Source organism: Pempheris klunzingeri, chromosome 7 (genome assembly GCF_042242105.1).
Source record: "Pempheris klunzingeri isolate RE-2024b chromosome 7, fPemKlu1.hap1, whole genome shotgun sequence".
NCBI lineage: Eukaryota > Metazoa > Chordata > Actinopteri > Acropomatiformes > Pempheridae > Pempheris > Pempheris klunzingeri.
In genome coordinates this window covers 29,341,477-29,359,051 of record NC_092018.1, presented here as the reverse complement: position 1 = coordinate 29,359,051, position 17,575 = coordinate 29,341,477, and the positions used below count along the sequence as shown (strand labels likewise).

Genomic DNA, 17,575 nt, shown 5'->3' with positions numbered 1-17,575 from the left:
AGCTCTCCCTCTACAAAACCCTTACCTTAACCACTCTCCTTTAGTGCAGCCCTAACCCTAGCAAAAAACACCCCAAAATAACCCTACAATCCACTCCAAAACACCCCCCAGACAACCCTCCAATCAACTCCAAAACACCCTCCAAAACACCCCCCAATACACTCCAAATGGCCTCAAATGCACCCCTAGGCACTTCCTGGAAACACCTAGGGACAAAAAACACTTGGGCAAATTTTCACTCACTATAGTCAATGCAACTTTTCCTCATAACTCGCCCTAGGAATGTCCCACCAACACCATTCAACCACCCCTAGGCTCCCCTTAAGCCAAGCTACCCCACCCTAGGATTCCAGCTCCACAGCGCCAACTACTGGACGGCCACTTTTCCAAAAAACACTCTCCAGGACACCCTCCAATCAACTCCAAATGGCCTGAAACGCGCTCCTAAACACTTTCTGGGGGAACTTTTTGCAAAAAAACACTTTGAAAAATTTCACCTCACTCAACTCTATGGGGAATTTTCAAACGCCTATAACTTGAAAACCACGCCTCCTAGCGCTTTGCAAACCACTTCCGCCTGCCATAATTCGGCCCTTCTGAACACGCCAGGCTTGGTCCCGTCTCTCTACGACCTTCCCTTCCGGAGATACAACAAAAACAAACTTTTTTTCGCTACTTACGCCCACTTCCCGACCTCACAGCCACTAGGGGGACCCACCAAACGAAAGACAGCCTATGGAAATGGGGGGGTACCACCCACTTTCAGCTCTCTACCTCCAACGGTTCGGGAGTTATCACCCAAAAACAGGACCATCAAATTTGATGATCGTGGTTATTACCCCCCTTACCTAACCCTAACCCTAACCCTAACCCTAACCCTAACCCTAACACCCAAAAACAGGACCATCAAATTTGATGATCGTGGTTATTACCCCCCTAACCCTAACCCTAACCCTAACCCTAACCCTAACCCTAACCCAGCCTGAAGAAGACTGTTTATAGTCGAAACGTCGCGCATTGGGCACATTATTAGAATAGTTTGAATAATTTTGATTTATAAAAATTTAATTTCATAAAAATTTAATTTGATTTAATTTAATTGATAATTCATATTTAGTAAAATTAACATAATTCATAAGTTTAATTCATATCTTTTTATTGAACTTTGATTTAAATAACAAAAACTACATTAAAAAAATACAAATTAAAAACGACAATGGCCGATAGAGGCCGCTGGACGCGGGTTCGCTACGGAAGGCGACCTGCCCGGCAGCGGAGGTCCGGGGACCGGAGAGGGGGACCAGCCCGGAGGAAGGACAGTGCACCTCCTGTCTCCTTTGGGAGGCAGGCTCACTCGCCTTCCCCTAACCCTGAGTCTAACCCTAACCCTAACCCTAAGCCTGAGTCTAACCCTAAGCCTGAGTCTAACCCTAGGTCTAAGCTCTCCCTCTACAAAACCCTTACCTTAACCACTCTCCTTTAGTGCAGCCCTAACCCTAGCAAAAAACACCCCCAAATAACCCTACAATCCACTCCAAAACACCCCCCAGACAACCCTCCAATCAACTCCAAAACACCCTACAAAACACCCCCCAATCCACTCCAAATGGCCTCAAATGCACCCCTAGGCACTTCCTGGAAACACCTAGGGACAAAAAACACTTGGGCAAATTTTCAACCACTATAGTCAATGCAACTTTTTGTCATAACTCGCCCTAGGAATGTCCCACCAACACCATTCAACCACCCCTAGGCTCCCCTTAAGCCACGCTACCACACCCTAGGATTGCAGCTCCACAGCGCCAACTACTGGACGGCCACTTTTCCAAAAAACACTCTCCAGGACACCCTCCAATCAACTCCAAATGGCCTGAAACGCGCTCCTAAACACTTTCTGGGGGAACTTTTTTCAAAAAAACACTTAGGAAAATTTCACCTCACTCAACTCTATGGGGAATTTTCAAACGCCTATAACTTTAAAACCACACCTCCTAGCGCTTTGCAAACCACTTCCGCCTGACATAATTCGGCCCTTCTGAACACGCCAGGCTTGGTCCCGTCTCTCTACGACCTTCCCTTCCGGAGATACAACAAAAACAAACTTTTTTTCGCTACTTACGCCCACTTCCCGACCTCACAGCCACTAGGGGGACCCACCAAACGAAAGACAGCCTATGGAAATGGGGGGGTAGGAAAAACCTCAACTCTCTAGCTCACAAGCTTCTTCAGTTACCGGCCAGTCTGAGGATCGCCGTTTCGGCGATCGTGGTTATTACCCCCCTTACCTAACCCTAACCCTAACCCTAACCCTAACCCTAACCCTAACCCTAGGTCTAAGCTCTCCCTCTACAAAACCCTTACCTTAACCACACTCCTTTAGTGCAGCCCTAACCCTAGCAAAAAACACCCCCCAGATGACCCTCCAATCAACTCCAAAACACCCTCCAGACAACCCTCCAATCAACTACAAAACACCCTCCAAAACACCCCCCAATACACTCCAAATGGCCTCAAATGCACCCCTAGGCACTTCCTGGAAACACCTAGGGACAAAAAACACTTGGGCAAATTTTCACTCACTATAGTCAATGCAACTTTTCAACATAACTCGCCCTAGGAATGTCCCACCAACACCATTCAACCACCCCTAGGCTCCCCTTAAGCCAAGCTACCCCACCCTAGGATTGCAGCTCCACAGCGCCAACTACTGGACGGCCACTTTTCCAAAAAACACTCTCCAGGACACCCTCCAATCAACTCCAAATGGCCTGAAACGCGCTCCTAAACACTTTCTGGGGGAACTTTTTTCAAAAAAACACTTTGAAAAATTTCACCTCACTCAACTCTATGGGGAATTTTCAAACGCCTATAACTTTAAAACCACGCCTCCTAGCGCTTTGCAAACCACTTCCGCCTGCCATAATTCGGCCCTTCTGAACACGCCAGGCTTGGTCCCGTCTCTCTACGACCTTCCCTTCCGGAGATACAGCCAAAACAAAAAAAAAATTCGCAGTTACGCCCACTTCCCGACGTCACAGCCACTAGGGGGTGCCACCCATCGATTCAGCATGCCATGGGTACGGGGGGTAGGCACCAACTCCAAAACTCTAGGACCCTCCTATCCGGACTTATCGGCTCATGAAGTTCATGGGTAGGGGTACCCATATCAGTTTTCATCATATAACCTAACCCTAACCCTAACCCTAACCCTAACCCTAACCCTAGGTCTAAGCTCTCCCTCTACAAAACCCTTACCTTAACCACACTCCTTTAGTGCAGCCCTAACCCTAGCAAAAAACACCCCCCAGATGACCCTCCAATCAACTCCAAAACACCCTCCAGACAACCCTCCAATCAACTACAAAACACCCTCCAAAACACCCCCCAATACACTCCAAATGGCCTCAAATGCACCCCTAGGCACTTCCTGGAAACACCTAGGGACAAAAAACACTTGGGCAAATTTTCACTCACTATAGTCAATGCAACTTTTCAACATAACTCGCCCTAGGAATGTCCCACCAACACCATTCAACCACCCCTAGGCTCCCCTTAAGCCAAGCTACCCCACCCTAGGATTGCAGCTCCACAGCGCCAACTACTGGACGGCCACTTTTCCAAAAAACACTCTCCAGGACACCCTCCAATCAACTCCAAATGGCCTGAAACGCGCTCCTAAACACTTTCTGGGGGAACTTTTTTCAAAAAAACACTTTGAAAAATTTCACCTCACTCAACTCTATGGGGAATTTTCAAACGCCTATAACTTTAAAACCACGCCTCCTAGCGCTTTGCAAACCACTTCCGCCTGCCATAATTCGGCCCTTCTGAACACGCCAGGCTTGGTCCCGTCTCTCTACGACCTTCCCTTCCGGAGATACAGCCAAAACAAAAAAAAAATTCGCAGTTACGCCCACTTCCCGACGTCACAGCCACTAGGGGGTGCCACCCATCGATTCAGCATGCCATGGGTACGGGGGGTAGGCACCAACTCCAAAACTCTAGGACCCTCCTATCCGGACTTATCGGCTCATGAAGTTCATGGGTAGGGGTACCCATATCAGTTTTCATCATATAACCTAACCCTAACCCTAACCCTAACCCTCTAACCCTAACCCTAACCCTAACACTCTCCAGGACACCCTCCAATCAACTCCAAATGGCCTGAAACGCGCTCCTAAACACTTTCTGGGGGAACTTTTTTCAAAAAAACACTTGGGAAAATTTCACCTCACTCAACTCTATGGGGAATTTTCAAACGCCTATAACTTTAAAACCACACCTCCTAGCGCTTTGCAAACCACTTCCGCCTGCCATAATTCGGCCCTTCTGAACACGCCAGGCTTGGTCCCGTCTCTCTACGACCTTCCCTTCCGGAGATACAACAAAAACAAACTTTTTTTCGCTACTTACGCCCACTTCCCGACGTCACAGCCACTAGGGGGACCCACCAAACGAAAGACAGCCTATGGAAATGGGGGGGTAGGAAAAACCTCAACTCTCTAGCTCACAAGCTTCTTCAGTTACCGGCCAGTCTGAGGATCGCCGTTTCGGCGATCGTGGTTATTACCCCCCTTACCTAACCCTAACCCTAACCCTAACCCTAACCCTGAGTCTAACCCTGAGTCTAACCCTGAGTCTAACCCTGAGTCTAACCCTAACCCTAACCCTAATCCTGAGTCTAACCCTAACCCTAACCCTAATCCTGAGTCTAACCCTAGGTCTAAGCTCTCCCTCTACAAAACCCTTACCTTAACCACACTCCTTTAGTGCAGCCCTAACCCTAGCAAAAAACACCCTACAATCCACTCCAAAACACCCCCCAGACAACCCTCCAATCCACTGCAAAACACCCCCCAGACAACCCTCCAATCAACTCCAAAACACCCTACAAAACACCCCCCAATCCACTCCAAATGGCCTCAAATGCACCCCTAGGCACTTCCTGGAAACACCTAGGGACAAAAAACACTTGGGCAAATTTTCACTCACTATAGTCAATGCAACTTTTCCTCATAACTCGCCCTAGGAATGTCCCACCAACACCATTCAACCACCCCTAGGCTCCCCTTAAGCCAAGCTACCCCACCCTAGGATTTCAGCTCCACAGCGCCAACTACTGGACGGCCACTTTTACAAAAAACACTCTCCAGGACACCCTCCAATCAACTCCAAATGGCCTGAAACGCGCTCCTAAACACTTTCTGGGGGAACTTTTTTCAAAAAAACACTTTGAAAAATTTCACCTCACTCAACTCTATGGGGAATTTTCAAACGCCTATAACTTTAAAACCACACCTCCTAGCGCTTTGCAAACCACTTCCGCCTGACATAATTCGGCCCTTCTGAACACGCCAGGCTTGGTCCCGTCTCTCTACGACCTTCCCTTCCGGAGATACAACAAAAACAAAAAAAAAATTCGCAGTTACGCCCACTTCCCGACGTCACAGCCACTAGGGGGTGCCACCCATCGATTCAGCATGCCATGGGTACGGGGGGTAGGCACCAACTCCAAAACTCTAGGACCCTCCTATCCGGACTTATCGGCTCATGAAGTTCATGGGTAGGGGTACCCATATCAGTTTTCATCATATACCCTAACCCTAACCCTAACCCAGGAACGATTTTCAGTTCAACGGCAAAAACTATTTACAGATTCATGGGACAGCTATGGGCAAAAGATTTGCCCCGGCTTACGCCACTTTATACATGTGCCTCTGGGAAGCTACAGCCTTCACTAAATGCAGACACTTACCAACCACATACTACAGATATCTGGACGACATATTTGGGATCTGGGGGGGCTCCGAGACTGAGTCCGAGGAGTTCCTCCAGATCCTAAACACACACCATCCATCAATCACCATAACTCACAACATACACCATGAAAAAATAGAATTTCTGGACACACAAGTTTTCTTCATTCCCCATAACGACACACACAATAAATTAGCAACCAGAGTACATTTCAAGGACACTGACAGACACGCACTTTTACACAAATCCAGTTTTCACCCCAAACACACCTACAGAGGACTCATAAAATCCCAACTCACCGGGTTCCACAGGATCTGTAGCTTCCCAGAGGACGTTGAGCGAGCCACTTCCACACTCTTCAGAGCCTTAAGACCCCGGGGATACTCCAAAAGGTTCCTAAGAACAATAAAAGGGGAGGTTAAACTAATATTTCAGAGGGGAGGGCAATATACCAGGGAACAGGACAATAAAATCACCATACCATTTGTAGCCACGTATTCACAGGGCCTTGTGAGGCTCAGCTCCAAATTGAGATCCCACTTCCGGGAGGCCCAGGCTGAGGAAGGGGACCTGGAGGGATTCAGAATTATTTTGGCCCTCAGGAGGAACAAAAACCTCAAAGACATGCTGGTACATTCCAGCCTGACAAGGGAGGAGGGACGATTGCAGGCACACCAGAGGTGTCTTTTAAAACCCAAATTTGTTTTTAACAACAGGGCAGGTGTAGGAGCTCCCATAGGACAAAACATTGACCTAAATACCACCAACGTGGTCTATGGAATACAATGTAAAAAATGCCAAATCATATACGTGGGAGAAACTAAAAATAAACTTTTGGAAAGACTGAAACAACACATTTACCACAGACAAAAAATGGACAGAGACACAGCACTCTATAACCACCTCCACCAACACTCACCAGACAATATAACCATATTTGGACTGGAAACCAACATAAACTGGACAAAAGAACAACGACAGAGAACAGAAAGGAGGTGGATAAACAAATCAAAAACATTCACCCCAAAAGGACTCAATGAAAGACTGGGTTGATTGGCAGGATGGCTCCATCTGGTGGACAAACAGGGGAACCGCGATGGCCTCCCCTGTAGCCTCCACCAGCTGCAAAACAGGAAAAAGAACAATTAAAATGAAAGAAATCAGGGATGTGGCCATATGGATTATTCCTTTTTATATCTATTCTCTTATTTATTATATTTATTAACCCTACTTGGCTTTTTAGATGTGTGGTGTGTCTTTTTAATGAGCAGAATCCTGCTTTTTAGCACTTATTTTTATGCACTTTTTAACCTGACCGAGTGTGTTGTGTTTGTTTATTTATAATGTCAGCAGTCTAGTGCACTATAGCACTTATTCCTCATGCACTGACTGCCACTTTGACTAACATGAGATTTTATGTATTTATTTATTTATATACGGTTTGTCTTTTTAATATCTCTTACTTGTTAGACGACATCCCTGAACTCTCTGGAGTGACCTTTCACCCTGCCGCCCGGATGGAGCCATTCCTTCGGCCCCCTGGCAACAGGCTTTCCACCAGGGGGCTACATGAACACTGCAACATAAACCAGAGAACAGAGTCACATTTTAAAGAACAGCCAATTTTATTCTGCCTTCTTTTCTTATATGTGTGTGGCTTTTATTATTGAGTGTATATTGTATATTTTATGTGTTTTTTATCTATAGCACTTACTTCACATTGCATACACTTATTTTTCTTTCTTTAGACAACCTCAACAGCACTTACCTGGGCAGATCTAATTGTTGTTTTTATCTTCATCTTCAAGATGGATCTGAAGGTGGACGTGAGCCTGGCCTTGTACTCGTCCAGCCACGTCAGGACGTCATAGCCGTAGACCATCAGCAGCCAGACTGGCGACGGCAGAGGGAGCATCTGGTGCGGTGGTGGAAACTGCCCCCTCATGGTGGACAAGGCCAGGCACTGCTCGCACACGCAGAGGTACTGGATTGCTCTCCGCATTCCAGGCGTCAGAGTGCTGCTCCCGCAGGGTGTTGCACAGCTGGTTAGCACTGTTGCCCAGAGTGTGAGACCTCAGCTGCGCAATCACCCTCAGGTCACAGGACAGCCTGCAACACAGACATCATGTACACATTTGTCACCATACAAACACACACACATGTAAAATATATACACATTAATTATAATTTTCTCTTACTTTTACGTAAGTACAGCTGGAAACTGGCAGCTGTAGGTGGGGGACAGCTGCCTGATGATGCCCTGTGACCACCCTCCGACCCTCTTCTTACATTGACGGCACTCCAGGTACTCAGTAGTGGTGTAGAAAACCTACACCTTCCTACAATGAGCCTGTTTCCCATTATAGTTTAACTTTAGCGTTTAATCCTTTGTGACAGTTTGAGGGGAGTGCTCGCTTGCCGATGAGAAACAGTCTAAAGTGTGACACAGTGAGTGGGAATATATGTTATTACTATATTAATATGATATTGTTATTATTATGAATGCCTAAAAACAGGCTGTCACCTTTACAAAACAACGCACTGCGATTGATGAGCTGATGGTTCAGAGCATCAGGTGTCAACACCACCATTATCCCACATGTGTACAGAGTCATATAAACTGAGTGTATCTTTTCTGACATTTCAGCCTGAAAACAGCTTCACAGCTTTTTGTCGTCCTGCCACAGCCCTCATCCTGTTTATGGAGTCTGTTTGTCCAACAGGGCGAACAGAAAAGATAAATTACAGATCTGCTTTCAGTGTCTGAAGATGAACAGGATTGAAGTTTAAAATCTTTATGTTGTTTGTACATTTGTAGGCAAGAGTTAATCTGAGCAGCGTGCGTGCATCCTGCTGGTTTTTCTTTTCCAGCGTCCATGTTCACAGTGTTAACCTTTCCTGCTTTAGTCTCCCGACCGTGGTTGGGGGACACAGGGGAGATCCGTCGTCTCCAGTGGGGGCGCTCACTGCTGGCCTCTAGCCAAGCTTTTATTGGTGCAATGTCTGTGTCAGCAGCTTGAGCCTGGCACAACTCCTCCACAGTCCAGCCAGGAAACAGTGTGATCTCGTTTGTATTAACCACATAAACAGTCTCTGTTAGTTTTAAAGTGTCTGTATTGGTGAAGTTGTCTGTGCTTACCCCCACCGGACTCACAGCTGTGGTCATTGGGCGTGTCCCTACCCCCACCGGACTCAGCAACACTGAGCTGGTGTCAGAGTCCAATTCACACTGAACAGCTTGATGACTTGTGGTTCTCGGCTGTGAGGAAGGGTCCTGCAAATGACAAGGACAGGACTGGCGGCAGGGCCTGCGGGACAGACTGTCAGCATTAGTGTGTAAGCGACCTGGGCGGTAAATGACTTCAAACTCGTACTCCGCTAGTCTCTCAAGCCACCGGGCTAACTGACCTTCTGGCTCTGTCATTCGCGTTAACCAACGCAGGCTACTGTGGTCAGTGCGCACCTTGAAAGGCCGCCCAAGTAGATACTGGCGAAAATGTGATGTGAAATCGACAATGGCTAGTAGCTCTCGTCTTGTAGTGCAATAGTTCCGTTCAGGTTTGGCTAGTTTGCGGCTGCCATACGCCAACACACGCTCTGCGCCATCCTGCATTTGAGACAGGACGGCCCCAATACCTGTGTCACTTGCATCGGTGTCCAGGATCATCTCGCCATGGTCCAGTGGATAGCCTAAGACAGGAGCGGTGGTGAGGCGGTGCTTGAGCGTGTCGAAGGCGGCCTGATGTTCAGCGTGCCACTGGAAGTGTGCATTTTTCTTCGTCAGATTATATAACGGTTCAGCAGTAGAGGCAAAGTCTTTCACGAATCTGCGATAGTAGGAAGCAAGGCCGATGAAACGCCTGACCTCTTGGACTGACGTGGGAGTAGGCCAAGCTTGGACTTTATTGGGGTCAGTGGCCACACCGTGTTCGGACACAATGTGACCTAGATAGGCAACTTTGCGGCGAAACAGGCAGCATTTGGCCGGCTTCAGTTTAAGATTTGCCTGTTTAAGTCTCTGAAACACTTGGCTCAGCCGCTGCAGCATCTCGGACCCGTCCCTGGCCAGCACAATGATATCGTCCAGGTAGACGAGGCAAGTCTCCCACTGCATGCCAGCCAGGACGCGGTCCATAAGGCGTTGAAACGTCGCCGGCGCGTTGCATAAGCCGAATGGCATAACGTTCCATTCAAACAGTCCATTACGAGTGCAAAAGGCAGCTGCTCGGCGGGCTTTTGGCGATAGCTCGACTTGCCAATATCCTGAAGCAAGGTCCAGGGTACTGAACCATTTGGCAGTGGCCAGGGTGTCCAGTGTGTCTTGGATGCGGGGTAGCGGGTATGCGTCGGTGATGGTGCGGTCATTTAGTGCCCTGTAATCTATACAAAGGCGATAAGTCCCATCCTTTTTACGCACCATTACGATCGGCGAGGCCCAACTGCTGTGGCTGCGGGTGGCAAGGCCGCTCTGGAGGCTCTCACGGATCTGCTGGTCTGCGTGTTGCTGCTTTTCCCCAGCCATCCGACGAGGGTGCTGCTTCACTGGGGCCCCGGGCCGGGTTATGATGTCGTGCTGGACGAGACTGGTCCGGCCCAGATCACCGGGTCCCCTCGAAAAGACACTTTCATAGGCACATAACAGGTTAGACAGTTCGAGTTTTTCATTGTCATTAAGGTCAGTGGAACTCTGGGCATAGAGCTCCTGGAGGTGCTCTGGTACTGCAGGAGAGCTGACTGGAAAGTCTGCCGCTGTGGGGACACTGGGTGTGGGCAGAGCTTCAGCCGGCTGAAGGAGGCCTGCAATTGCACCCTCTTTAATAGTGACAGCCTTGTTGCCCGGGTTAAAGAGGCGTAGTGGGACAACGTTCATGGGCTGAGTGTTGACTAGGACTCTGGCAATAAGTACTTTGTGTTTTTCCACAAAGCCTTTTGTGGGGCTAAGCATCATGTCTCCTTGAGCTCCTTTGGTATAATGCACAGTGCCCTTAACTAGATACTCTTGTCCGGGTTCAACCACAACAGTTCTGGCTACTCTTACAGGGTGTGACTTTGGGGGAGTCTCTGGGTGAAAGTAGGGCACTTCTTCTCCAAACAGAACTATGCGGTGCCTACCAAAATCAAGGCGGGCCTCTGCTTGGGTGAGGAAAGGGTGACCAAGCAGTACTTCATTGCTCGATATGTCAGACACAATGAAGTCCACTTCAACTTGACGGTTGTTGATACTGACAGGTATTTTGGTCTCACCAAGCACCGGTACGTCTCCTGGTCCCACCCCGAGCAGAGTCTCTACCATGGATGACTGTAGTGGAGGTCTCATGTCTGGGTGAATGCCATTGTAATGGTGAAGGGGCAGCACGCTCCTCCCTGCTCCACTGTCCAAGACCGCGCACACCTCCAGCTCGTATATGCGCATGTGGATGCTCATTTCACGATTCTGGCCTCTAAGGTGGAGCGCGGTGGGTTGTGGGCTTTCATGGGTGGCGCTCAGAACTAAAGTCTTTGCATTTCTTTGAGGGGACGAGCACTGGCTTTGTTTATGACCCCAACCATTACAGTTATGGCAGCGAATGTCATTCCTTTTAAAGTTCTTGTACTGCCTTGATGTTTTTGCAGTTGTGTGTGGGACAAAATGAGTGTGTGATGGGCCAGCTGCAGGTATAGGGGCAGTTACAGTCTCATTTTTGTCTCCTTCTCGGACAACAGCAGCACGGGGCCTGCGTTCCGTGAGGTTCCGGGCCCCTGGCTGCATGATGCTGGTGACATAGGATGCAGCTCTCTTTGTGGTTTCATGACGATGGGCTATCTCATAAGCTCTGGCTAGGGTGGCTGGGCGTTTTTCTAACAGTCTCTGGACTAGCTCTGTATCACCCAGGCCATTAGTGAAAACTTCAACAGCTATAGCATCTTGCTCAGCCTCTGACCAATCCCCATAAGCTACAGCTACTTTCCCATAAATGTCATCTCTGTACACATGAAGGGGCTCGCCCAATTTGCGTAGTCTTTGCCTCAGCTCTACTGCAACAGCGGCTGCGTGACCTGAAGAAGGGCCGTATGCAGTTTCAATTTCCTCCAGCAGGCGGCGATAGTCCCATTTAGATGCACGAGGGTTTCTGTGGACGATGGCGCCTGCAGCTCCAGTGAGGCAGAATTTCAGCTGGATGGCCATTGTCTTTGCTGACCAGTGATTTGCCTCCGCGCAACTTTCAAACTTGTGTAGGAACTCTCTCCATGACGTGCTGCCGTCGTACTGACCGGGACGTAGAGTGGGGACTCTCTCTTTGGGATCGTAGTCTCCATCACTGTCCAATGGAGGAGGCTTATGGGACGTGAAGTGGCTCTTACTTGGAGGTGACAGGGTGAGATGACAAGAGTGACGAGGATGGCTTAATGGGGAATGTTCGTGTTTAATAGTCTCTGCTGGGTTAATGCATGGGTACAACACAGGAAATGTGCCTGCTTCTGGCTTGGACATAGCCGGTGTGCTTTGTACAAAACTTCTCGTGTGCGCCGTGGCAAAGGGGTTTGTGTCTGCATACTGCAAATTTAATGACACGTTCGGAGCAGTATGGGGTGGCCTGTAGACATCTGGGCTTCCTGCGGGGCTGCGGCTCTGACTGTCAGCTCCGAAGGGATTGGTGAGGGAGAACGGAGCAGGACGGTCGAATGGCGGGAACAAATCTTCTCCATTAGCATGTGTGTTAGCACAGCTTTCATCACACAGAAATGGGTTGTAATGTTCACATTTCCTCTCAGTGCCTTGATCGTTGCCCTGCACATTGGTTAGCAACATGAACGGATTTGAGTACGTGGTTTCTCGTCCGTAAACATCGAGGGGATCGCGAGCGGCCGCCATGTTGGATTAGCTTAGCCGCTATCACCGTTGTATTTCAGTCACTCGGTTTACTTATTATTGTCCTTTTATTTCTGATGCTCACCGCTCCTTCAACAACGTGAGGGTCCCTTCGTGGTCGCCAGTGTTAACCTTTCCTGCTTTAGTCTCCCGACCGTGGTTGGGGGACACAGGGGAGATCCGTCGTCTCCAGGGCCGAAGGCAACTTTTCCTCCGGGGTTAACTCCCGTGGACTTCACGCTTGTTAACGGTAGTAGTGACACAGAAAGAACAGGCCGTTTTGCTGCTGAAGAGTTGGGGCTTTATTGGCTATCTGCACTGTAACATAAACGTTAAACTCGCTACCTGCCCCGGTCGCCATACCTGTCTCTCTCTTGCGTTTCAGGTACACCCTCTCTGTCCGCTCCACGGACTCCTTCACACAGGCACGCGCCTCCGCTGCGCGCACGCACTCACTCACGCACTCACTCACTCACTCACATTCACGCACTGAGCTGCCTGGTCTACACACACTGGAGCTAGACACATCCCACAACAACAGGTTAGAGCAGCCACACAGTCCAACGTGAGCACTGCGGCTCAGGCGCAGCTTGGCTCCTGCCAGACCAGCAACATTGTTCGCCTGTCACTACAGTTTCAACTCCTGTACAAGCAGAATATGATGCAGGCAATAAAAAAACATATACTTTTTGAATACTTCCTGCATATAAACAGGCCATGTTTGAACACACCTGCTGTAAATTAATCATGTGTAACTTTACACACCTCCTGCAGAGAACCTGACCGGAGGCTGCTGCAGTGCGTAGAGCGGCCAGCAGGGGCGCAGCAGAGCCGATAACAAACCGCAGACAGGCAGAGAAGAAGAAGGACGGAGGTTTATTTTATCCTCTTTTATTGTACTGCTAAAACAGCTTCTGTGTCATGGCAGCCCGCCGGGCGGTGGAGGTGTATTTGGACCTTTTGTCTCAGCCCTGCCGAGCGGTGCACATCCTGCTGAACTGCAACAAAATCCCGCACACTGTCCGCACAGTGGCTCTGAGGAAGGGTAAGCGGCTAACTGGCTAACTAACTAACTAACCAACCGGACTACTAGTTAACTCTCTGACTGACTGACTGGTCAGTACTGTGAATTTATCCTACTTACTGACTGGTATTAACCAGAGTTCTACTTTCAAGAACTTTGAAACGGTCGTGATGACCTCTGCTCTAGAGAACTTTGACCCACAGTATAATTCCTGTCGCGCTGAACAAAACTCCATTTAAAATCTCACTATTTTTTTTATGTTTCTTAGTGAGATTTGCAAAGGTTTACAATTTTGATATAAATTACAATGATGGCCCAAGTCAGTATCTTATTCTTATAAATTCGGCATATAAGTAACCACACAAACAGCATCCTGTTGTAGTAAAATGCCAGTTTTTCAAGTTGGTTTCATCCTCAACTACTGACACCCAGCGTGGTGTCTTAAGTGGAAGAAATTATGGTGAAGAAAGACATTGAAGCTGGAGATGTATGACAACCATGTCAATACGATGCAGTTTTCATGTCGAAATAGTTTCTCGAAATATCTTTAAACTTTTTGTAGGGGAACATTACAGTGCGTGTATTTCTGAACGGAGTTTGGTTTGTTCCTCTCACTCCTCTCTTGGGTGCAGGAGAGCACAGGACTCCAGAGTTCACCAAGCTGAACCCGATGCAGAAAGTTCCTGTTATGGTTGACAACGGCTTTGTCCTCACGGAGAGGTACTCACTCTCTGGTACTAGTCAGTAAATGTCACTGATTACACTAAACACATTTCTTTAAGTACAGGTTTTAGGTAGCCTCTATATACCTTACTAGACTATTTCTGTTTTTCTGCTACTGTATATTTCTACTCTTTTCTTTACTACATTAATCTGACATCTTTAGTTGTAATGTGGATTCTGATTATTGATACAAAATGTCTTAAAGATCAATAATTATACTACAATACTTTATATAGGCTGCACAATGAGTACTTTTTACTTTTGGTATTTAAAGTGCATGTTGATGATACTTGTAATATACTGTATACTGTGTTGTAGTATTGAGCACTCGTGTACGGGGTCTTTATGGGTTGGACTGTCTGTGTGTGTGTGTTTGTTGAAGTGATGCCATCCTGAAGTACTTGGCCACCAAGTACGAGGTCCCTGAGCACTGGTATCCACAGCAACAGGAGAGACGGGCTAGAGTGCACGAATACAACGCCTGGCATCACAGCAACACACGACCACATGCTGCTAAAGTCTTTATACTGGAGGTACACACAGAGCACATTATCAGTCAGACTGCAGATAGAGCAGTGATAAATTGTTCATTTTCAAAGTCTCTCTCTCTCCACTCGGCTGTCTCAGGTGATCCTCCCGGCTCAGACTGGCTCACCGGTGGACGAGGGCTCTTTAAATCGCGCTCTCTCTCAGCTCGATGACACTCTGGATAAACTGGAGTCCATGTTTCTTCGCAGACAGCCTTTCCTCTGCGGTGATGACGTCACTCTGGCCGACCTGCTCGCTATCTGTGAGCTCATGCAGGTCAGAGGCTCTGATTGGCTTAGAGATTAATCAGCTGACACTTGCTAAGCCTCGTCCTCCTTAATTATAGTTTCTAACTCTGTTCTCTAATCACAAACGCTGACAGTCTTTGTGTTTCTCCTCATTTTGGGGGGGAGGCGGGGGTGTTGTGATTGGCTGTTGGTTCTGAGTGTGCTCAGTGTGTCTCTCCGCAGCCTCTTGGGGGTGGCAGAGACGTCCTGCAGCAGCGTCCCAAGCTTCAGCTTTGGAGGAAAAGAGTTCAGTCGGCCATCGGCGAGCCATTCGACCAAGCGCACGCCGTCCTGTACTCCCTTAGAGACCGCCGTAGGGCCAAGCTGTGACATCATCACAGAGGGACGCCCCACAGGAGTGATGTCACAGAGGGGCGGGGCAAGAGACGCCTGCAGCAGTAATCATGTGTTTTGTTTGTAAAATCAAAGGAACTCCTGTCACATAAAAGTAGCACAGTAGAAGTAACTCAGTACAGACAAATCTGATTTTGTGCCAAATTACAGCCCAGTCTTGCAGCCTTAAAGGGACATTTTGCCATTTTTCACAGAGAGAAGTCTCGCCCCTTCTTGTGGTCATTATGGGACCTTTGTCAACAGTGAGAGACAGTTTGTCTTTCTTTTTTTTTTTTTTAATTCTGTTTGGATTGTGCCATGAATCACACACGTGATGTTTGTCAATTTAAAAGATAATTTTGCAAGTCAAGAAAGTTGCACTTTGTTGTAGAACAATCAATTGTTGTAGAACAATTGTAATCAGGATCTAATCACATAAGCTGGTAGAGGCTCGCTCTTTGGCCTCCTGGTTGCTGAAACACATTAGGTCAGATAACGTTGCATTTGTGTGTGGAGATGAGAGGATGTAGTTCGCTGAACAGTTTCACACTAAACTAAATGGTACTTTACTATCTTTACAACAAACTGTGACTTTCTTGACTGGCAAAATTATCTTTTGAACTGACAAACGTCATGTGTGTGACTCAATTCAAATGAGACCAAAAAATTACTTGTCTCGCTGTTGATTACTGTACAAATTTCTTATGAAATAAGGTTCCATAGGGCCAACTTCAGAAGGAGGAACTTCACCTCTCTATGTGGGTGTCCAATCAATGTTGATGGTAAATGTAGTCCATTGAAGAAATTAATACCTCAGCGTATGTACTTCCTGATCACCTGCGCTGTCATCTGTGTCCTTAGTGATGAAGATGAACAACAGGCTCTGTCATCTTGGATCTCTTGTCGTTTTGTACATAAAGCTGCGTTTGAAACCTGTCCACCTCTGCAAGCTTGGTGCATCTGGATTCGGAAGTTGGGAGCTGGGCGTCAGAAGCTTGTGTGCAATGCATCCTGCTACATGAAGGCACAGCTGGCAGAGCTTTTCTCTGTTCGTATGTCACACACTGAGGGACTACATTCATTGTCAACACTGACTAGATGTCCACATAAGTGTCAGAGTTTCCCTTTAGCATGATTTTAGATGTGAGACTAAATGTTATTTTAAATGTTGGAGCGTGAAGGGTTTCCAGTAAGACAGATCGCAGGGACAAAGACGTGTTTCATGTGATGTTTGCTGGCTTATTATAAATGCATGCAAATTTGTAAGTTTATTTGTAAAGCAGCTTTTGACACCAAGACAATTCAAAGTGCTCTACATAATACAGAAAATGCATTAAGGCTACATAAATTAAAAACAAGAGAATAGAAACAAGGGTGCAGTGTGAGATATGAATGATATAGTTTGATTTACTAAAATGCAAACAAAAGAGAGTTGTCTGTTTTCAGATATGAGGTGCATAAAATCACCACCTGAGAAGTCTGGATGCTTCATAACGGAGCAGCAGGTCGGAGATAAACAAATGTAGAAGCATTTTAAAGTCCATGTTGAGACTGATGACTGATGTGGCCTCTCCTGGTCTTAGTTTGGGCTTCATCCATCACGACCAAACTGCTGCTTCTTCTCACTGAGCTGCTTCCAAGTTAATGTCTGAAACTTTATAAATGAGGCGTCATCAGCAGCAATCAATGTGTTTCATTATTAATAATAATAATAATTTGAATGTAATTTAAAGCACTTTTCATTAAGTTTGTAACGAATCAGAAATAAAGTTTAGAGATTTATTTTTATATTCAAGTTCAGCTTTAAATTCATTTACTTCATGAAGATGGTGTGTGATGATGGAGATGAAGATGATGGTGGTGTGTGATGATGAAGGTGACGAAGATGGTGGTAGTGTGATGTTGCTGAAAGTGACAAAAATGATGGTGGTAGTGTGATGATGAAGATGGTGCGGTTGCCGTGGTCACACACGTCTCATGTGTAATCATGTGACTTAAGGAAATTTTAAAGATTTTTTGTTTGTGATTAATCAGAAAGTTGAGTTTTTATTTTCATACTCAGATTCAGTTAAT

At 47.2% G+C, this 17,575-nt stretch overlaps 1 protein-coding gene across 1 annotated transcript; it reads left to right on the top strand.

The window, feature by feature from the left end:
- The first annotated feature begins 13,462 nt into the window (after positions 1-13,462).
- On the top strand, positions 13,463-17,290 carry gstt2 (glutathione S-transferase theta 2). The gene is made up of 5 exons (XM_070833730.1): positions 13,463-13,652; positions 14,264-14,351; positions 14,737-14,887; positions 14,982-15,158; positions 15,353-17,290. Exons 1-5 carry the CDS (start codon positions 13,529-13,531, stop codon positions 15,497-15,499), a joined length of 687 nt encoding a protein of 228 aa, XP_070689831.1. The 5' UTR covers positions 13,463-13,528; the 3' UTR covers positions 15,500-17,290.
- Positions 17,291-17,575: the final 285 nt, after the last annotated feature.

Coding starts and splice junctions, on each gene's coding strand:
- gstt2 (XM_070833730.1), top strand. CDS start 13,529: ATGGCAGCCCGCCGGGCGGTGGAGGTGTATTTGGACCTTTTGTCTCAG. Junction 13,653..14,263: donor CACAGTGGCTCTGAGGAAGG/GTAAGCGGCTAA, acceptor TCTTGGGTGCAG/GAGAGCACAGGACTCCAGAG. Junction 15,159..15,352: donor CTATCTGTGAGCTCATGCAG/GTCAGAGGCTCT, acceptor GTCTCTCCGCAG/CCTCTTGGGGGTGGCAGAGA.